The sequence below is a fragment of the Pantherophis guttatus genome, chromosome 2 (genome assembly GCF_059756535.1).
Source record: "Pantherophis guttatus breed Tessera chromosome 2, ASM5975653v1, whole genome shotgun sequence".
Taxonomy (NCBI): domain Eukaryota; kingdom Metazoa; phylum Chordata; class Lepidosauria; order Squamata; family Colubridae; genus Pantherophis; species Pantherophis guttatus.
The window spans coordinates 175,050,399-175,073,272 of NC_142064.1; the positions used below are offsets into that span (position 1 = coordinate 175,050,399).

The 22,874-nt window shown below is 38.0% G+C and overlaps 1 protein-coding gene across 1 annotated transcript; it reads right to left on the reverse strand.

The window, feature by feature from the left end:
* Positions 1–402: 402 nt before the first annotated feature.
* On the reverse strand, positions 403–21,407 carry CCNJL (cyclin J like). The gene is made up of 7 exons (XM_060688599.2): positions 21,342–21,407; positions 17,785–17,865; positions 16,951–17,061; positions 9,049–9,259; positions 6,367–6,666; positions 4,898–5,057; positions 403–2,949 (listed from the first exon to the last, which is right to left on the reverse strand). The coding sequence occupies exons 3-7, from the start codon at positions 17,026–17,028 to the stop codon at positions 2,505–2,507; spliced, it is 1,194 nt and encodes a 397-aa protein (XP_060544582.1). The 5' UTR covers positions 17,029–17,061; positions 17,785–17,865; positions 21,342–21,407; the 3' UTR covers positions 403–2,504.
* Between the last annotated feature and the right edge of the window lie 1,467 nt (positions 21,408–22,874).

The window sequence follows — 22,874 nt, forward strand, 5'->3', positions numbered from 1 at the left end:
CAATAGCAATCTTGTGCATATTCAGCAGCATCAAAAGAAAGCCTAAAAGAAATCAATCAATTAGTAGCCTCAGAGGCCTTCTCTTCTATTGTGTCACATGCTTTCTAGAGCAGCGTTGCCTATATCTTTGAAAACTTGACTGTTCTCCCAAGCCTAGTAATGTAGTTGTTCAGTCTTTCATTTTATATTTGGCATGTTCCACGTGTTTCTTCCTGAAGTGGATGGTCTTATTATTTATTACTTTTTACATGGTAAACCACTAGATCATTGGGTAGCCTCTAGATTAATTGAATCCTACCACTATGAAGCTCTGTAACAGGCATGGAAGGAACTGGAGTCATTTGATTAAAGGGTGTAGTAGAGCCTACGAAGATTATGAGCACCCAAAAGGAGACAAGTCCATTAATGTTTTGTGCTGTTTATTCAATAAACCTTTTAAAGACAGAAACAGAAAATTTCAATACACAAAAACACCTTCTTTACAAGACGTCATGAAATAATCAGGCCAAATTCTATAAGCTTGAGCTTTTCCAGTGGTTTTTACACAATTAAGTGACTACTGTCTGCTTAAATGTTGTAGTTAAAAAGTTGTATATAAATACATAAAAGGTAACGTACAAGTCCAGATACTATTTTTTGACAAAGATGTTTCTAACAAGGAAAGAAAATCCATACAAAAACATTTCCAACTTTGTCTTGCTACATATGTTGTCATCAAAAGCTGGACAAGCCCAGTCTGCAATAGACTTTAGCAGAACTCATCACCAGACTTTTCAATAAAAAGGAAACATTCTTCCCCTACATTAAAAGCAGCACTCTCTTTTTCAGTTAAAAATTTCTTCACTTTCTCTCTGAAAATTATAACTTAAAGCAAAATGAACGAATAACATTTTACCACTGCATTCTCAACAACAAACTCTACATATTCAATAGAATAAAAGCATATTGCACATAGTGTTATTGCAATCCTGAGAAACATTCCATAAAAATACTGTCATTCAGTGACAATAGCTCCATATCAAGTGGCAACTTGACACAGTAGTAGACATCTTCAACATATTTTGAAATTGGAGCAGAAGTCTAGTACAAAACTTAATCATACAAAATTGTTTAAGGCCATGATCCTAAAAGTAAGTTTACATAGAAATATTAGAGCACTGGGGCAAGGCAAAACCTGGCAAAGTATTGTTAAATCTATATTTTTAGAAGAGAATCAGTGGTGGGGGCATGGTACTGTAGCCCGCCCATTTCCATCAATTATTTTCTGCTAATGTTAACCCCTCCCCTCTTTTCCAAACTTACAGTACTTCCTAATTCTGGAGTCCAGCTAGAAAGAACCAGGTCAAGGTGCTAAAGAAGCAATTGCAGAAAGAGATTAGCTTTCTTTATCATTGTGGTTCATTCCTTGCTTTAAATGCTAATATTCAAAGTGAATTATTATTTACTTTGTCATGTTGATTTACATATTGCCTTAAAAATAGCTTGCATGGCAACCTATCTCAATAGTCATCTATAGTATTGTTCCAGCTAGTATCTTTTTAGGAATGCAAATTGTTTAATCACCTTTTATTAACCTTACATTCCTTATTCTTGAACCTTTTAAGTGTTCTTTCCTCTTTTAAGAGTCCTTCTATGTATATTTTTGTCTACTTTTCTAAGTCATATTGCAAATTCCTAACATCCTATAATAAAAGGCAGCAGTTCCCTTAAAAATTAAGGGATTTAACTATTTTTCTTTACAGTGAACTGCTTCAAGTAAACATTAATCCCTGATATAACTTGTAAACCATATTTTCTCAACAAATGACTGTGACATAAGGCAGCAGCATTTCAAATATCTAGAGGTACTTTAAAAAGGCAATTAAAAAATACTATACATATGAAACTCAAATGGTGCTTAACCTATAAAATGTATTAAAAAAGTTCCAAGTATTTCTCTCCCTATTTTCATGTTTAATATATTGCTGTGCGAATCTTCCAATAAGCAACAAGGAAGTTCCTTCATAAAGTATTCAGAGAGAGAGAGGGAGGGGGAGAGGGAGAGAGAGAGAGAGACATCTTAAGGTGAGTGCAACAAACACTGGCCTTTTTATCACCAATAGAAGGTTCCTGGGCTAAAAACTACAAACTACAATCATCCACTTGGCAAACCTCATCAGGGAAGCAACTATACACATGTGCCACAGGGTAGTTATCTTACGGCAAAAGTTTGTCTTATGGAAGAAGCTTTTCCAATTCTTCCTCCCTCAAAATGAAGCCTGGCAAATCTGGGAAAGGTGAGGTATATCTTTTTGCATTTTTCTCTTAAAGTCTTGCCTCCTTACAAAGCACACGTACTGAGAAATCAAAATTGAGCTGGTGAGTTGGATCTGTTTTTTTGTCCAGCCATTTCTTCATAGAGATCCTGCTGATAGTGACATGGGTAATCTGGTTCGTGTGCTCCAACCCTGTGTTTTTCTGGCAAAACATCCTGCCTCTCTCTGGCTCCCTTTTTCCATAGGCGCTCAGCCATCGAAACAGCCTGCTGTGTATGAGTGATGCCTGCTGAAGTAGCTGCTGCCGTAGACCAATGAGAGGCAATGTCTGGATTCTGTCGAAATGGCTACCTGCATCGTGATTGGCCCTTGGAGAGACATGGTCTGCAAAACAGGTTGGAAATTCTCCTGCAGGGCAGAGTAAGTACTCAGCGTACTATTCCCTGAACTGAGGCCACTGGATCGAGGAGCTTGCAGGGAGTCCCGATAAGCGGAGCACAGATCCTGTATCGGAGAACAGAACTGCGACAGGACAGCTGAGGGCTGGGGCAGGGGGTGGTACTGTGGCTGTTGGAAGAGAACCTGAGTTGGCGTCTGTAGGTTTAGGCTTTCCATAATTTGCTGCTGCTGCTGCAACAGAGTTAGGGAATCTTTTTCCTGTGTGTCTTCTCTGGGGTCCTTACTGTGAACTTTGCTAGAAGAAAATAAATCAAAAACACAATCAAACCACGTTTTGAAAAGAAATGTGAAACTAATTAACATGATGTGCTAAGAAACAAGTATCAACTAGCACTGATGATGTTACCTAGTTTGGGTAATCAAATATTTACACAAAAACAACCAAGCTCAGAGAGCACCAAGGACCCTTCATGTCAACCCTGAGCTACAAATATTCTCCTTTATTGGCAAGTATCATTTATCAGATTTAACCCAGGGGCAATATTTATAGTTACAACATTTGCTAACAACAATGGACAAAAGCATTTCCAGCTTCCCAGATAGCCAAGGTAATAGAACTGGTTAAATCTTTTAAAATCTACGGTTAGTTTCTATATATTATTTGTTATCCATAAATCAATTTTATATACAGATATTAAGAGATTAATAAACTACAGAGTTTGAAATTCCTGTATTACCTAGACAATAGGAGAGCGTCTTAACTAGTGTGTCATTGGACCTTAAACTACGACTTATACAACAAAAATATAATTGGATTCCATTACATTTGTATTGAAAACTGTCTAGGAGAGCACTATGTTGGAGATAAAAACACACTTTTTTCCATTGCCCTATACTTACTACGTTTTGTGAGAAAATAGTGGAGTACTTATAAATCTGACTGTACAACAAACAGCTAGTATTTTCAGAGGATAGTATTCTCTTGAATTACATATCTAGTACATAGAATCTGACGACAACTGGACAACATGAATGGACTCTCTGTGCTATATTACAGCTAAAAGATTGACATTACATCATTGGAAAGATAAATGTACGGCCTCATTTACTCAATGGATTCAAGATCTAATTACACTTGCTACCTATTAGGGGATTGCTAATAGACATAGACTTTGTATGGATAAATATAATGAAATATGGGACTCATTTAGCAAAGTACAATAGATTAAAAAATCTATTGTACATAAAAATTTTATGTACTCCGAGAGCATATGCACCAAGACAAATTCCTTGTGTGTCCAATCACACTTGGCCAATAAAGAATTCTATTGTATTCTATTGTATTCTATTGTATTCTATTGTATTCTATTGTATTGTATTGTATTGTATTGTATTGTATTGTATTGTATTGTATTGTATTCTATTCTATTCTATTCTAAAAAGGCATGATTGTCATAGAATATAAACATATGTATATTATAAATATTAGATAATTATATATAATTGTAACTGTTGTTTTAACTTATAGTTTATTTATTTAGTTATTTTTAAGCACTTGTTACATATTTTTAATAATGTGTTTATCTTGTGCTTTGTCCCTTTTGGGTTTTTTTTCCTGTTATAATTTTAAATGCAATAATTTAAAAAAAAATGAAACTTGGTTGCTGAATAAATAAACTTCCCCATAATAATTTTGTGTTTTCAGTAATTTTATAGCTGAATACCATTTACGTTCTCTTGTTTCAAGTTCAGGAAAAAGAAACTAATGAACAAGAATTGATGGTGTGTTAAGAATTTATTTTAAAAATGTTCATCAATTATCTATGCAGGAATCTATTATATGAACACATAGTACCATCTATTATATTAATACATTGCAAAGGCTTAGGATAATGGGAGCAGGAACTATAATCATCCAAGAGGAAGTGTCACTTGGTAAAATCTTGGATCAGGGCAACCACAGGGCCCCTATCTATAGACCAACATTTTATTTCCAAATGCAAGCATAAGTCACTGAAAAAGATTCATTACCAATAGCAAATCCTTTTAATTAACTTACACATATTTTCTTGGGCTCGTGCAACTACCTTTTGAGACCAGAAAAAGCCACAATTTCTTTGTAGGAGCAGCTAATAGACAAGGATCCCACTCCTGTTTACTTTAGATCCAAACTTGGCATCTGTCTGCTCCATAACACTGTATTGGCAGCTCAGGAGAATGGTCTACTTCACTTTGAAACTTACCCAAGCATGAGTTCAATGCAAGGAACAAGATGTTCCCAGGAATAACATGTCAGCAGTTGAAGCTGTGTGGTCCACGGGGGAGAGATCTCAAGGTAGACGCGGGAGGCACCCACACAAGCAGCAGCAACCAGAGAGGGCCGAAAAGAGAGAAAAACATGATCTGGGGGGGGGAGGGGAAAGAGAGGAAACAAACATATAAGACTGCTGTTTAAAAATTAATTCTCTTTGGGACAAAACTGATTTAATATTGAGGTGTTGTCATGGCTGTTTGCAAGGAACATCATGGAAAGTTACTGAAATCTCTTGGTGTGCTGTATAATAACTTATGGTATGAAAAATGCTCTTAATAGGCATTTATTTTACTGCTTCCTTTAGACCTCTAACATTGCAATCATGAGCATGCTTACTTAAAAATTAAACCAAATTCTGATGCTGTCCAAGCAGTGAGGCTTCTAGAATGGCCTGCAAAGCCAGGGCTGCTCCAAGAATGTGTAATATTTTGCAAATCCCCTCCCCCACCCCCAAGCTGAATGGAGGAAAATTCAAAATTAGAAGGTCTGCCTGAGCTTCTCCCTGAGTTCCAATGTAACAGTGCCATGTTCAGACTGCTGGAAATTTTAAATTTTGCTTTTATGGAGGATGAGAAAAAGAGTAGACAGTTTCTCAGTTTCCTTTGCAATAATTGGAAAAAGTTGAAATTACTAATAACGTGTTAAATTTATTAAATTTATATGCTGCCCAATGCCTAGCAATTCTGCCCCCTCATTTCACAGGACATTGACAATAATGTGATGTGGGTAGCTGCACAGGAGAATGAATAGCTGACTTAGTGAGTTGGGTCCTTTGAATACCACCAACAAAATTCATTGTCAAGCAAACATGCAGCTGATCATCCTGCTGATACTTTATAATCGAGAAATCACCATTTGGTGCTTTATGTCCTTTAACAGCATTAGGAAGAATTGAAAAAATGTGCTTTAAATTATCCTCAATCTTGCATTACCTCTAAGTTGAAAACAACCCAAGAACCAAAATTCAGCAAAGTTGCGATCATAGAGCTGAATCATGGATTGATGAGTTTTTCTAAAATGGTTGGAGGCATAATACTGCCTCCTAGTGGCTTTTCCTTTCCATTCTCACATTCCTATTTAAAAATGTGCTTTAAATGCTCAGCCTCATCAGGGTTTTCCAAAGTCAGTATTGAACCTGAAAGCTCGATGAGACTATCCAAATGATTATTATCATTCATAGTAATAGTGTGTACAGAATTATTTTCTTATAATAACTGTTTGGGATCAATGAACTGTCTAAAATTCCATGAAGGGGTTGATGGGCTGAACAGCTTGAGGAAATCCCTGCCTTAATCCCTTCTGGTAACATTACGCCTTCTTTTGGTCCTCAAGACGACTAGGAGGCTACGCTGTGGCTTCCTACACCACAAATGGTCGTAATCAAGATCCAGTTATTACCTTGCAGTGAAGCTTCTAGGAATGAGTGAGAGCATTTCTCCATGATGGCTCTGAACTTGGTGACAGACGTGATGGGCCAGCCTTTGTGGAGGTCACCCTCATTGACAGAAGCGAAGAGGTAATAGTCAATGTAGTGCGCTGGGGTTGGCAGACACAGATTCCAATTGAAGCTCTCCAGGAGCAAGAGTTCCATCTTCAGAAGGTCTTTTTTTGTAAGTGTTAGATTAAGGCTGCACATATAAGCAAAGTTGTTCAGCAGTTCTAGTTTGGGCACCTTATCCTCCTTCTCTTCAAATTTGCCTAAGGAAAGATGAACACAAGGAGATTGATTCAAGACCCACATCTATATGTTTAAGCCATCTGTAGATTTGTTAGTCCTCATGGATACAAGAGGCCGAGAACTGTTTTTTCTGCTATGAAAACAAACCACAGTTCCATCATTTCTGAATTTGTGGAATTATAAAATGGATCTGAGACCACGTTCTACCTTTTCCCATTAGACAAATCCCAGTTTTAAATTCAAGTATCATGGATAACTCTGAAGCATGAAAAGGAAGAAAGAGAAGGAACCAACATGGGGGCGGGGGGATTTGCAGCATTTTTTAATGCTAAACACAACCAATATAAAGGCTTAATTATGTAACATTCTTACTTAGTTGTTCAGGAATTTGGAAATATTTACTCTAATATTTATTTATTTATTAGATTTTTATACCGCCCCCTCTCCCGAAGGACTCGGGGCGGTGAACAGCCAAAATTTAAAAAACATACAATATAAACATTAAAATACGTTTAAAACAGAATTAATCCAAAATGGCTCCCCAATTTAAAACGCCTTACCCATGACCCTATAAATAAGACGAATTTAAAATTTAAAATTTCCACATTTAAAAAGGGGGAAGATTTAGGCCAGGCCAGCTTGATAAAATAGAAAAGTCTTAAGCGCGCTGCGGAAGGTGCGCAAATCCGGGATCCTACGTATCTCCGGGGGGAGCTCGTTCCAAATCGTAGGTGCCCCCACAGAGAAGGCTCTCCCCCTAGGGGCCGACAGCCGACATTGTTTGGCTGACGGCACCCGGAGGAGGATAACTGGTCATGGCTTCTAATCTTCCAGTTGTTCCTTTTCTTGTAGAGTCCCCCAAAAGCACTTCGTCCAGGTTTCGAAGTTAGCTAATGAGCTAATAATACAGATGAAATATCTCATTTCCATATTCACAACAGCAGGCAAAAGCTGAAGAGATTTGTCTGAACGTCCGGAGTACACCAAAGCTTGTACATTCCTGACAAGCCAGAATTCTGGTTTCTCAAGGAATGAATCAGTGTCTCACCAGAGGATTACTGATACTGCAACAGGTATGAATGTCAAAAACTCTGATCCTATTCTATGTTAATAAAAATTATAAAAGTGTTTTTTTTTCCTTCTTCTTCCTTAAGTTTCACGCATTTGCAATCAGCATTTTTCTAGCTTGTGGGATCAAAATCAACATGTAAAAATTGTTTTGTGGGAGCAGAGTACAAAGGGCGGACAATGAATACTAGAAGACACACTGATCCCTTCGCTTGTTTTTGTTGTTTTATTAGCTGCTGCTTATCTCCACCCTTTCAGATTGGTCTTTTGGAATCTAACTGCACCAATAACCATAGGCCACACGCTCCTTAAAAAGCCTGCTCAAAATGGGTTTGTGTGCATTTCATTTGTTTAGGACCATAACAGCTTTCCAACAAGGGATTAACAACCTGAAAAAAAAATCTGCTACAACCTTGAAATACTTTTGCTTAGACAATCTGTCAAAATGTCTGCACTACCTCTAAAGACTTCTAAGGATGCATTACAGAGTTAGACAAGCCATTGAGAAGCAAGTGGTGGCTGAACTACAATTCCCAGCAGCACCAGACAGGAAGGTCAATGATTAAAGGGTCTGAGAGATTTTCTGCCACAAATACAAGGCTAGCTTGGCTTCTACTTTTGGTCTTCCAATATCATAGCAATGTACTGGGTAAAAACAGCTTTCATGTCATTACTAGAATATCTAAAGGCCACCACATCGAACACACAACATTCTTTAGCATAGTTCTGCTTGTACTGGACTGTACAGGTTGTCCTTGACATACAACCACAATTGAGCCCAACATACCTATTGCTAAGCAAGGCAGCTGAGTTTTGCCATTTTACTTCTTTTGCAACAGTTGTTAAGTGAATCATTGCAGCTGTTAGTAACAGGGTTGTTAAATGAATCTGGCTCCCCATTGATTTTGCATGTTAGAAGATTGCAAAAAGTGATCACGTGATCCCAGGATACTGCAACTGTCATAAATACATGCCAGTTGCCAAGCGCCCACACTCTGATCATGTGGTCATGGGAATGCTGCAGCGGTCGTAAGTATGAAAACTGGTCTTCAGACACCTTTTTCAGTGCTGTTGTAACTTTGAACAATCTCTAAACAGATGGTCAAGGACTACCTGTAATTTGAACAATTATTTCTATGCAACAAGAAGCTGAAGACATCACTAAAAAATTCAAGCCCAAAGATTGCTGAAATGCTGTCTTAAAAGCCACCATCTCTTGATGCATTCTACTGCACGATTTATAGTGGCTTTCTCCGTACATTTACTTGAGAAAGACCCCGCCCCACCCAATTCATATTGAATGATTTCTGTTATCATTAGGTAAGGTGACTTACTTGCAAGGAGAAGACATGCAATTGAAACGACATATAACTGCTTCACAGTAACATCATAGCGATCCATAAAAATATCCAGCAAGTAGACAGCAAGGTGCCGAGCTGTGGGACAAAGTTGGCAATGGCTGCTGAGGACAGTAAGGAGGTGAGCAAAATAGTGCCGTCTTTCAATTTGTGGAGAATGGGCCTTGTAGATCGGCAGTTTCAGCTCCTATGGCAACACAAACAAGAGTGGGAGGGAAAGAAAAGAGGAATATCCATTTCAGTAAAGAGAATATCTAGATCAGCACTGCACCACCTGTTCTGGCAAGTAGATAACAACCACATGAATACAAAATGATCCCATTCACCATCGTGTCTGGATAATTAGGTATTGAAAAGCAATTACATTTATACAAATTGTTTGTATTCTAAGAAATAAGAAACTTCTGTATGGAGAGAGATCCAAAAAAAAAAAAAATTCCAGCAGCTGTTACGTTGTATATTATGCTAAATACTTAATCATATTTCTGATGAAGAAGCATTATTTACAAAATCTTATGTTAAGAGTGGCATTTGATAATCCTGACTTAGGAAAACCAGGCTCTGGATTAGTTTTGTTTTTTTTTTCCAACTGAGGTTCTATGAGAAATCATGATAGACAAAACAAACAAACAAACAAGGTTTTTCAAACTATAACTCATAAAGGTGGGAATTCTCCAATAATACCATTTGGTGGCTGACCTGCTACTTTGCTGTTCTTGTATAAAGGTCATAAAAGTGGTAGAAATTACTTGTATTGTGAGGTTTTTATATTTTTAGGCAGGTGTTCCTTAAGACCTGAAAATTATTTCACGGTTTCCTCCAAGATTAAAAAAAAAAAAAAAAAAAGCCGAGAAAGACTGCTACTGACTAAAGAGATCGTCCTGACCTTGTTATTATAGAATCTTCACAAAAGAACACTCTTCTGTATATTTGAAGACGGGGGTAATGGCAAAGGTGATGGGGAATTCACTTAAAGCAAGCAACATCCTAGATAGTGCTTTCTATTCTTATATTCAGTTGGTTAGATAAATGATGCATAAGAATTTATCTAACCAACTGAATATAAGAATAAAAAGCACTACGGAGGATGTTGCTTGTTTTAAGTGAATTCCACATCACCTTTGTGGAATTCAAGCAGACGCAAAGTCGGAATAGAAAGCAGCTTTACATTAACAGTACTCTTGGCAATGCAACCTTGCTTTTAAATTTAGATGCATTTGCTTAAATAATTCAATGCCCGGGAGCAAAAGAATGAATTATGTAAATGTAATTGACTTGTCTACACTTTTCAAGCAGGAGCAAGAGCCTGGAAGGTGTCTGTGAAGGTATGTGGTTTAATCTCCCTTGGAAGACAAGCTTGATGAAAAATTTCCCCAACCTTTCCAACTAACAGGAGAGGGAAAGGGTTGGATATTCATCCAGATCACAAATAACTCAGTTTCTAGAACCAGTGCATGCTGTGATGGCCACTGTTTATGCTGGAAGAACTAGCTGCATTCAAGCAGCTAATTTTGCCAAGGAACAATGCAGCCCAAAGCCAATGCATTAGCATTCTGATCAGAGAAGACAACTGGATGAAGCTTCAGTGCCTCTTCCCAACTTTCACTCTAAGTTTGTGGGAGGCTTGGATGACATAACAAAAGCAGAGGACTCCCTGATAGCTCTTCAGTGGCACTGCCATCAAAATGGAACAAAAACAATTTAATGCCTTTGAGAAATTCTATACATTAGTTCAGTTTTGCATAAAATGTTATTGATACTAAGTCCTGAAATTTAAAATCCAGGCCCAGATATGTTCTACTTCACTTTGTTTGTTTTTTAAATGGGCTAAAACAGTGAGGTTGCCTTGTTTGTAAAGACTTGATAAAATCTCTTAAAGAAAAAGATCACAAGTAAATATTTATACCATGGTAAAGAAGACCTGATTTCCCCAGGTATATATGCTCAACTACCTACTGGGATGTACCAGATGCATTTACAAACAGGATTAGATGTTCCCACAAGTCTTTGTTCAAGAAGCAAAACGAGTCAACACATTCCTTTCAAAGACAGAGTATTTTGCAGTTTCTGACTTGGCTGGAAATAAAACTGGATACAAAATCACAGAAAACTACATCTTCGTCATATTTAGCAGGCAGGCAAGCAGGTATTCTATAATGTCTATTCTATACTTCAAAAGCCACTTTTATCCATCATCAAGGGAGCAGAACTTAAGAAGGACAATGACGTTCATTGCTTTGATTTTTGAAATGCCAACCATATAGATGTGATATATAGTGCTACCAGACAGAGAAGACACTTCAATTAAAAAAAAATAGCACTAATACTAGAATAATAGTACAATTGAATTACTGACTGGTTTAGTATACACTATGAAGTTGGAAACAACCCTGGAGATAATCTAATCATCTCCACTATTCAGTGCAGTATCCACTGGAGCACTTGTGAGAGATGACCACGCAGCCTGTCTGAAGACCTCAAGGGAAGGAGACCTCACAACTTTATTTGGCAGCCTGTTCCCACTGAGAGCTTGTACAGTTCAAAGTTTCTTCTACTGTCTAGCCTGAATTTGCTTTCTCTAACTTTAATAAACTACACTGCACTTTTAATCCTGACTTTTTCAACAACGGAGGAAACATCTACTCATTCATCTAAGTGACAGCTTTTGGATCTCTGTTATTTCTTCTCTAACATTACTCATAGGGTAACCTTTCACCTTTTGCTCCATTTTGCCCCTGTTGTTTTTAAACTGCAGTGTGCAGAACAGGACACGCTACTCCACATGAAATCTGATCAGGCACTATAAAGTTGAAAAAATTACTTCCCACAATATGCTTTTTAGGCTGGTTATTGTATCCCACACCACCATTTTAATTTGCAGCACACTATTGGTTCATGTTTAATTACTTTTCACAGGTATTATTGCCAAGTCAGATCTCCATCATCCTATACTTAGTATAGTATACTAGTATAGTATACTAAGTATAGTATACTTAGTATACTATATATAGTATAAATTAGAACATGATATTTCTCTCTGTTAAATTCCATCGGTTTCATTTTAGCATACAGTTCAAGCTTGTCTGGCGTTTCTGGAACTTCCTCTCATTCAACTAAAAGATCAGCCACACCTCGCAGTTTTATGCCAGCTGCAAATTTTATAAATGTCCCATCAATTCCCCATCCAAATCATTGATAAAAATGCTATATGACATAGACACCAACATAGAGCTATGGGCACTCCCTTGGATATTTTCTTCTAAGGCGAAGAACAACTATTAATGGCTACTTTTGGATGCTGTCACTTGACAATCCAAATAAAGATGTATTGATTTAAGACGCTTATATGGTCACTATAGTGATAAGAATATATATAAAAACAGGAAAAACCAACACCCTCCCAAATAACTCCCAGAGTTGCAAAACAATACTTCCCCATATGCTAACATTCATAAATACTGAGCTCCAGCCTCAGCCTATATTAATGCCAGGGTATATCCTTAAGGCCTTCTGGAAAGTTAAAAGGCTGGGGTCCTGCTGTAGGAGGAGGCACAGCAGAACCCAGGGGCAGTGTAAAAAGAGGGATCAGCCTAAAATCCCTAGTAGCCACAAGCAAACTAAGCAAACTAGGTCCAACTCTCCTCAAATGCTGTTGACCCTTATCTAACTCTAACCAGATGCTGATTTTTAGTTGAGAAAATTCCTGTGCATATGCTTTTAGCAATAAATCAGCTTAATTGAACCTTCATGTGTAGACCTGATCTTTCACCCCAACACCTGCCAGATCTGGGTACCCCTACTTTTTAATCCTATATTAGAGAGAATAGGTATCATATAAATAAAAAAACTATTCTTGATTGCTGAAAATATTTTATATTAACTGGAAGGTGTATGGTTACTATCCAACAATAAGACATCATGTGTACAGTTAAACACTGAAAAGGAAAATGTTTCATTACATGTAAGAATTAGAAGGAAAAAAACCCAGCTTCGAAACCGTCTGAGCTGCAGTATGTTTAAGTCTATGCAAACAGGTTAACACTTATAACCGGCCGACAGAAATTTCTAGCCAACAGACTAGAAATGTTAGGTAATTGCCTAACTGCCTAGGTAATGTTAATTTTTCCAATTAGATCAGATCTCCCCACTCACTAGACATAACTGGGAGGAGCAATCACAACACTAATCCTTCAAAACTGTTATCAGTGTTAACTGTCTTTCAGGCTTTGTGAAAACACAGTTTTATCTTTCACCAATCAGGCACTGAAAAGCCAAGGAGAACATTTGGGAGGGGGTGGGAGGAAACATAAGAAATCTGTTTCTTCTACCTAGCACGCTCCATGGGTGTCAGATTTCCAACTTCACAGAGCAGAGGTACACAATCAGTTTTATACTAAGATTTCTACTTGTTTTGATATGTACAGTACCAGACCCTGCACTTCAATACTGGAGCCAGTAAAAAATAAGTAAATTTGGTCTCAGTTTAAATTAAAACTCCACTACACCAATGCTGCTGCTAAGACCCATTTGCATTATTTTTATGTCCCACACCCTTTTGGATATGCTTCAAGTACTTGTGGTTGTGAATATGCTCATACTTTGTTTCAGAGATCTGCAGTTTCCATAATTTCCTAGGACCGAGATATAAAATCTCCTACTCTAGAATGGCCCCAAAGCTTTGTTTCCCCCAGAAAGGCTGACACCAAATTGTAATTTCTCATGAGATAGAAGAATATTATTCATAGAAAGTAACTTCAATTGTATTTTTATTTTATTCTTTAGTATCTTCAGAGGCGGAGATACTGTAAATAAATAAAATTTCAGGGTCAGATCTACCAGAGTTCACTAATTCATGTTATTTTTCTGCATACACATGGAAAGAATTAGGAAAACATTCTCCTATGGCAAGATCCTCATCATTAGCTGTTAATTTATTGTGGTTTATAGCCAATAAGGGAAAAAAATTCAAGAATGAAATGGTCCTTTGAAAATAATCTGGTATCATCTAGAGCAGAGGTCTCCAAACCTTGGCAAACTTTAAGCCTGGAGGACGTCAACTCCCAGAATTCCCCAGCCAGCTTTGCTCCAGGCTTAAAGTTTGCCAAGGTTTGGAGACCTCTGCTCTAGAAGCAGGGGAGAAATAATTTAAAAAAAAATTAAATAGCCTGCTCAAAGAAACAGAAGACAACATTAGCATATACCGAAGTAAATATTTAGAGAAATAAAACCTCTTAGGAGATTCTATGCATTGACTGTTTCTTATTGCAAGTCACATTACGTTACTGAATGATGCAAATTAAGAAAGAGATTTGTTCTCTCATATGTTCCAAGCAGATGAAACTCATGCTTACTTTTTATTGCATTTTTTTTCTTTGAAAAAGCTAGCATATGCATTACTGGCAACACAATGAACAATGGGATATCCAAATCAAAAGAAGCTGAAAAATGTGCAACCTATGGCCACGTGTGCTTTCAAAAACACACCACCTGTCATGCAGTTTGCTCATCTTAATTTGAAACATAAACCTGTTTCTGTTTTTCATGCGGGGTGCTGAAAAACACAGCTAGATTAAAAAAAACATGCCAAAAGGTCCTTTTCTCATGAAATATTGGCAATAAAAGGTTATCCCAACTAATAGCCTATTTAACAGACATAATTCTGAATATTCCTGAAATACAAATCTCCACACCAAAGCCATAATAGTGCAGAATATAGTTAAAAACCACCAAAAAATTATTCAGAACTAAAAGGCATATCTGCTATGCAGTATCAGGGACTCTTCTCAGGAATCTTTACAATTGTTGGAGGTTTGTAGGACAAAAAAAAAAAAGAAGCTATCTTTCATTCAGTGGATTCCAATGCAGCTCTGAGAAGTAAATCCACCTGTGTTAAGAGAAGATTGTTTACTTCTAGGACTACCGTAGCTTTCAAACCTTTCTTTGTTTGATGGATCAACTCAGAAATAACCAAGCCAAGGGTCAACAAGATTTGGCTCCAAGTAATGATGCTATGTTGTAGCCTAATTGATTTTGTTGTAGATGTACCAGTGTTCACTTATACCCCTGTGGCTTCAAAACTGGTTCCTGAATCAGTGCAAAAAATGTATCCCTACACCTAGACCACATCTATATACAGCTTTTAAAAAATATTTCCATCTCAGAGAGTATATTGCAAGATAAAACTGTCTGAATTATTAATCATCTGTTCATGTGTTTAGATAGATTTTGCTTTTAGGGGGGAAGAAAAAAAATCTAGTTAGGCGTACCGGATTTTGACTGCATAATTTGGACATGCAGCAGATGGCAGCTTGGAAGTAAAAAAATAATAATAATGGCATTTAGTGGTCATCCAAACTTTTGCAGACCAGATATGGCAGCTTTATTTTTAGTAAGTTAATCCTTACTTACCAACTTCCTTGTTTAGCAACTGTTCTAAATTACAATGGTGTAAACCCCCCCAGATTTGTGACCAATCCTCACATTTACAACTATCACAATGATTGCCATTCAGGCACTTTGCAACTGGTGTGCATTTACAATAGTTGCAGCCTCCTATGGTCACAGGATCACCATTTGCATGCTTCAAAATTAGCACCTGAAAACCAGAGTTCATGGAGAAAACAGAAGTAAAATCACAAGTCATGGTCACTTGATGACTCACTTAATGACTAGTGTGATTCACCTAATGTCAATGAGAAGTGACAGGTCTGTCACAGTCACAAAATTTTCTGCTTAGCAACCAAGTTGCTGGTTCCATTAAGAGAGTTGCTGGTCATTAAGAGAGTACTAAAATGTATCATTTCCCCATGGAAATCAATTCTTTCCATATTTACTCAGAAGAAAATGTAAATGTGCTTAAATTCATCCATGTATCCCCTAGTTGAGGAACGTAAAATGGGTGGCCTTGTTAGATAAATAAAACTTCAGATGCATGCTTATCACATTCTTTGAAATAGTTATACTAGCAACTTCAAGGCGCATGGATGTCATGGTAATGGCAATTATATAACTGCTGTGGAGTTTTGCCAAAGGAAGAAGCATAGCTCTGAAGAGCCACATCTACTACAATGATCATTGGGTGCCTGCTTTAGAAGAAAGATGAACCCTGAACAATAGACAAAATTTCCAAAGATTTTAATGGATACAAAACAGGAAACCCTGGGGATCTGATTGGTTGGCCGGTTTGGGGAAGTTGCCCAGGTCTCTGCACTGTCCTAGGAATTAATCCTATTGTTAGGCAAATAGGCTTTCAGGAGGCAGGGACGGTCAATTTGGCTGATGGGATTAGGCAAAAAGAGGAAGTGGGTTTGACCTTGGCCATATTCAAAAGGGGGAGGGGGGAGGAGAGTAGTCTCCATTTTATCAGGTTTATTTTTTCAGCTATATCCATAGCAGATCCATTCAGCTGGATTGCAGCTGAGAAATGTGTAGAACATAAGGTGTCCTTGATAAAGATATGCAAGGCTTGATGCAAGTGTGATGCGGAGGTGGGTAAGGTAACACAACAGACATATAAACAGAATCAACCTTCTCCTTCCCTGCTGCCCCAGCCTCTTTCTTGCCTCTCTCTGTCAAGGTCATCTTCCTTACTACATTAAATACATCTGTTTAAGAACAATTTATTACCTATTTGTTCCAAACAGATCTTTCCTAAGTAAAGTAGTTGCCATGTGTGTCCAGCTCTCAGTAACTTCAAATCTGAAAGCTTAGTTTAATTTCAGTCATTTTTTTTTAAAAAAATACTTCCAGTTGCTTGAGTTTTTATTTGGAAGTTACTTTGGATGGTCAACTAAACAGCAGGTTGTACCTGTTTTGAACTGTAGCAACAGCAACAGTAAAGGTTAAAGAAAAAAAAAGTAAGCAGCTTTCTAATCTAACCTTCAGTCTTAGTGTCTGATGAACGTCAGCTGCAAGGTCTCCTTTCCACCACGGCTGTTCCATCCTTAAACTTCTCATCCAAGGAAAAGCGTCTAGTGAAACAGGCAGCCCCTGCAAGGTAGGCAGAAATCAAAGTAAATTAACAAATGAAATATGGACACATTTAAACTTCATCCACTGTTTTTCAACAATCCCATCTACTCCTTTGTAAAAAAAAAAGAGCCTAAAAACATATTGGGCTGTAAAATTAGGGATAGGTAGGTCCAACTTAACCAGATACAGTTGATGGCTGCAAATTTAGCTATAGAATTCCGCTCCCCCAGCATGAAAATAATTTAGCCCATTAAACGTTCTCTACACCTGGATGCCCCTTTCAGATTTGAATCTGTGCAAAAGAGTTCAACCCGTCTTGGCCAATATCAAGTCATCTTCTCAGCACGTTACCTGTCGCTCTCTTCTTGTTCAAAACAAGAGCAAAGAAGAGGTACTGATGGGAATACAAGTCATTATCGATCTCCGACTCACGCCCACTTTCCTTTCGGCCTGTGGTGGGGAGACGGCACCGACTTTCCGGCGGCCAGGCTTTTTTTTATTGCAACAAAATCCGAGATCCTCCGATACCTGACTGCAAACGGCGAATTTCAGATCCAACTCGCTTCCCTCCACCCCATCTGATTTGAGATCGCCGAGAATCAAGACAGCATTTTCCCGGGCTCATTTCACTCTCCCTCCCTCCCTCTCTTTAACAAGTGCAAGTGGCACGAAACTTTTCAGAACTCCGCGGACTGAAACTTCTGACAAGCTGCCCGCAAACCCACCCCGCGTTAGCTTTACCTTTGCCGATGGCCCGCAAAGCGACAGCCTTTTGTCCTTTTCCTGAATCCGACGACTTCTTCTTGCAAGGAAAAAAAAATCCTGCAGCCCCGAGAAAGGGAAGGGAGAATCAAAACTGCACCCCTGTGCTCCCCCCTGTGCTAATCCCAGCAGGGAAGATCAGCAATTGGTTGCATGTCCCAGGGGTGCAAGGCGGAGGGAAAGAGGATGTCTCCCCGCCCCCAGACCACCTCGCCCCCCAAATCTCGGCTTCGATTTGAAGAAACGACCTAATTCACCGGAGAGGTTATATACACACCGGCTTTCTATATTACGCACGCGCACACCTACCGCTCACTGGGCCTCTGGACGTTGTAGTCCTTCCCCGCTTCCTTTGCCTACGCTCCCCCCCGCCCCCCCACTTTTTATTGCTGGGCTTCGGGCGAGCGCTGGATTGGCTCGCTGTCTGCGCGCCCGAGGGGCTCATTTGCTCGCGGCTGCCTGTTTCGTATGTGCCCTGAAGCCGCCTGGGCGGTTCTGTCGCTCTACCTCAGCCCATTGTTGGCGCCATTCTCCATTTCTAAGGGATTTAGATAGAGCGTTATCAAAACATTGAGTCCTGCCCGCTTGAGCTTGAATAAGAATAATGGCTCCTCCTGCCCCTCTCAGCTGCTATTCATTGAGTAGTGGGAGGATAATGGAATTATCGCTCCTTTTAAACTACAGGGGATGCTTGCTGAGTTTCGCTATCCCCACTCTGAGTTTTGCCTTTGCTTTGATCAGCTCTGCTTTGGCATTTCATTGCATAACATTGCTTTTGACGCCCCTTTATCTTAACAGGTGTGACAGCACTCGGGGATATTAAATTAATAAGGATTTACAATATGCACGTTTGCTGAAACAAGCTGCATATGATAAAGGATTTTTATGGGAATCGATCTAGCCAATTAACATGAGTTATTGTGTAAACAACTGGAGCGAAGTGCTTTTAAAAATTCCAGAATATGGACAAACTTGTGGAAACTTCATACAATTTAGCCTGAAAAAAAAATTAGCAGTTGTTCCCAAAGTGCTTTATTGTTGCTTTCTTCACATTAATTGTGAGCAGCAAAACAGTACTATTTTTCTTTAGAGAGTATTTGGAAACCACCTGAGAGATGCAGTGCTGTATTGTTGGTTTGATGCTGCATTGTTACAGTATTTTGTTTTTAAGGACAGAAATCTGAGAGGCAACTGAATTATTAGGCAAGTGTGCTCAGCACAAAGATAAATATATTTATAAAAACTCAGTCTATTAAATTCTTGCTAATTGCCGAAGCTGGTGGCATCCAGTGCTTAAGGAGAATAAAGGCAATCTATAGTATCTCTCATTGTTAAATTTGTTTGGTTCCAGACAGTGGCCTCAGCAGGTGACTCTTGGAAATTCCTAGGTTGTAGGGTAGACTAAACAGTAGGAAAAAAAATCTGTCAAAATACTTTCATACTTTCTCAGGAGAATTCTGTGAACAAGTCAAACTCAACTCAAGGGAATAGTCACTTTTTAAACAAATCTGAAATCTGACTTCACACAGTGTATCTTAGGACTTATAGTTTAATGAGCAATCAATCAGAATAGAGCTGGAAGGGGCATTGGAGGTCTTCTAGTCCAACTCCTTCACCCCCTCAAGCAGGAGATTCAGATTGCTAATTTGCTAACAGAGATCTTTGAGCCACACTCCCCCAGAGAAAGAGTGCCAGATTATAGGAGGTTACCTGATATTGGGTTCTTGGAGAAACTGCTTGACATCCATTTAAAAAACATTATTTTAGTGTAGGACAATTAGAAAACTCAAACTAGTTCTGCCTTAACTGTCTTGAGTTGAGGAGGAGGGTAGAGAAAAGACAGGCTTTCAACATTCTGTTACTATAGCTAATATCAATAAAATAGAGTTGCAATCATTCTTGTGGAGTCTGTTTTCTGACTTGGCTTCTCTTCAAGGGCTGCAAAAACATGCTTAACATCCGGGCATTTTGCAATACTGAGGGCTCAGATGTACAGCGATACTCAATATGGCCATTTGGAAAGAGGTGCCTTCAAGCAGAGGTGGTCGTCACATACTGTAACAACCAGTTTGCCCAGAACGGAAAATGTGAGCGTGTGTGTGAAAAAATGACAATTATATAGGACGGGATAGCGCCAGGGCAGGTGGGTGGGCTCAGCTGCTGGTCGGAACTACCGGTTCGCCCGAACCAGTCTAAACTGGCAGCAGCCCACTCTGCCTTCAAGTCAATTTTGACTTCTGGTGACTGCGGTTTTCTTGGCAAGGATTTTTGGGAATGCTCTGGCTTGGTGCCTAAGGTGGGATTTGAACTTCTCTTTGTTTCTGTAGCCTACTGTCTTAACCCTTAAAAGTTACATCAAACTAGCTTTCAATATGACCAACAACAAATTCTTAGATATTGAGTTTTTAAGGATTTATCTCTGTCTAATCTAATGACAATGCAGTAAATTAGTTCAGACTTAAGGTTGGAATCTTATTGCAGATAGCCAACTTGGAATGGGCAAGTTAGGGGCAGTACTTACTGATGTTGATGTCTATAAATTTGACTGAGAAGAGTCCTTATAGTTAATACTCCTAGAGGCTTTTTCTCATTGTTGAGTGCTATTTCTACCATCCTTGAATCTGCAGCAAACTATACTGACATGAACCTGGCTATTGTTTAAAAATTGGTTTTAAAATGAGAGTTTTAAATTCAGCCTATGATTTAATTATTTTAATCTGCTTTTAAATTCTATTTTTGTACATTATTTTTATTATGGCTGTTCACCGCCCTGAGTCCTTCAGGAGAAGGGCGGTATATAAATAAAATAAAATAAAAAATAAAATAATAAATAAAAATATTGATGATTTCTAACCTACCTATTGCTTCTCTTCTCAGTCAATGTCCAGTCACTTGACTTCCCTACAGGATGAGTGCAAAAGCCTAATAATTTTATACACCCTGAAACCGCTCCTGGATGATATTGAAATAAATGAGATATAATGCTACTTTGAAGGATCTAGGAGGAGATATAATGCTACTTTCAAGTTGCCCCTCTTATAGTCTAGGGACAGGAATGGAAAAATAGATAGTTATAGATAGCCAGGGCATGTTTATACTATGAATGGGTGCAAGCAGGGAAAGACTTTAGATTTGGGTAGCTGTTGTCCTTTATTTGGCAGTCTAGTTCGTTTGCCAATCATTGGACAGACAAAAGGATAGAATGGATAGGTTATTGCTGAGAAATACAGGCAGTCCTCAACTTTACAACCATTCATTTTGTTTCCATTCAAAGTTACAACAGTAGTGCAAGAAGTGACTTATGACTGGTCCTCACACTTATGTCTATTATGGCATCCCCATTGTTACAATCAAAATTTGAGTGCATGGCATGTATTTTACAATAGTTGCAGTGTTCTGGGGTCAAGTGATTGCCATTTGCAACCTTCCCAAAAGGTTTCCAAAAGCAAAGTCAATGGGGGAAGCTGGATTCATTTAACGACTGCAATGATTCACTTAACTATGGCAAAAATGTCATAAAATCAGGCATGACTTACTTAACAACTGCTTTGCTTAGCAATGGAAATTCTGGTCCCAATTGTTGTTATAAGTCAAGGACTACCTATAGAAGGTCAATGAGAGAGATTTAGGAAGACTCACCCAAATGGAAAATATTCTTTTTAGTGAGGAATACTGACTTATTCATAGAAAGTAACTTTGTTACTGGGATTATATGTATGAGTTGATAAACTATTTCATGATTTATGTTTTGGATCAGACGTTCTAATTTACCTCCACAACTACCAGTTTCATACATTCTAAGGCAGGATAGAGGGATAAAACAGAGCAAGTTTGAATTATAACACCAATGAACTGATTCTTTCCTACTTTTTCTCATCAGTGGTTTTTTTAATCACACTTGAAAACATATATAAAATTAGGTAAAGAAAATAATGTCAACAATGAATGAAATGACAGCATATGTACATTTACTTCTGAGCTATTCATGAGATATTCCCAAATAACATTTTCAATTTTTCCAAGAAAATCAAATATTTTCACACTAAATCAATGTATTCTCATTTTTTGCATAAAAATGGACAGCTAATATATGACTTTTTTCTTTCCACAATCATAGTACTTCTATATACAGATGAAAATGAGATATATTGTGAAAGCCTTGAATATATCTTTGAATAGTTTGAATAAGAATCAAGACCTGAAAGTGAGTTAACAGAGGAAGAACCAATATTCTTTTTATATATTCCTAAACTCTCAGAAATAATGAGGTATAGAACAGTCTTTCTCAACATGTGCCAGTCAGATGTGTTGGACTACATCTCTCATTGTCTGCAGCCAATCTGGCACATTGACTGAGGAAAATCAGAGTGTAGTCCTGGAGGATATTAGATGAGAGAAAGTTATACTTCAGGGTTTTTTTTGTCCAATAGCACTGGCTGAGAAAAATCAAAGTACAGGTATGTGTATTTTACAGCAAAATGTGTAGATAACAAAACATGCAGGAATAAAAATACCTATAAGGCAGTTTATTCATGCTTAAACATAGAGTATATCCACATCTATTAGTTTCTTCACATCTAAATATAGAGTTCAAGCACAATATCATGAAGGTATCAGAAAAAAATGAGTAACATCCTACTCTTTTTTCATTTTGGCCTTATTGCACAGCAATCCGCCCTGAAAGTATATAAATGAAGAAAATTTATAGATCCCAAATACTGCTAGATTTTCATCTATCATAACATGAGAGGCAGAATATTCTAATTAGTAGTTGCAAGAAGCCAAAACTCTTAGCTGTAATCTTATCACCAATCTAAACTCTCTAAACAATATCACCGATATTATACATAGACTTGGATCTCTTGAAAAGTCTTCATTGCGTGGAAAGATGGATGGGAAATAAGAGATGACCAACAACAAGGTAGATGGTCTCAATTACTGAAGGATGAACCATTAACAAAACTGAAGGGTCAACCTGGAGACAGATTATCTGAAGACCTGTATAGTTGCTGAGGGTACAAATCACTTTATGACATGGAGATTGAGAGGATCTACCTTTCTCAAGATCT

Coding starts and splice junctions, on each gene's coding strand:
- CCNJL (XM_060688599.2), bottom strand. CDS start 17,028: ATGAGAAGTTTAAGGATGGAACAGCCGTGGTGGAAAGGAGACCTTGCA. Junction 6,667..9,048: donor TGCATGTCTTCTCCTTGCAA/GTAAGTCACCTT, acceptor ATCTTTCCTTAG/GCAAATTTGAAGAGAAGGAG. Junction 2,950..4,897: donor TGCATTGAACTCATGCTTGG/GTAAGTTTCAAA, acceptor ATTTTCTTCTAG/CAAAGTTCACAGTAAGGACC.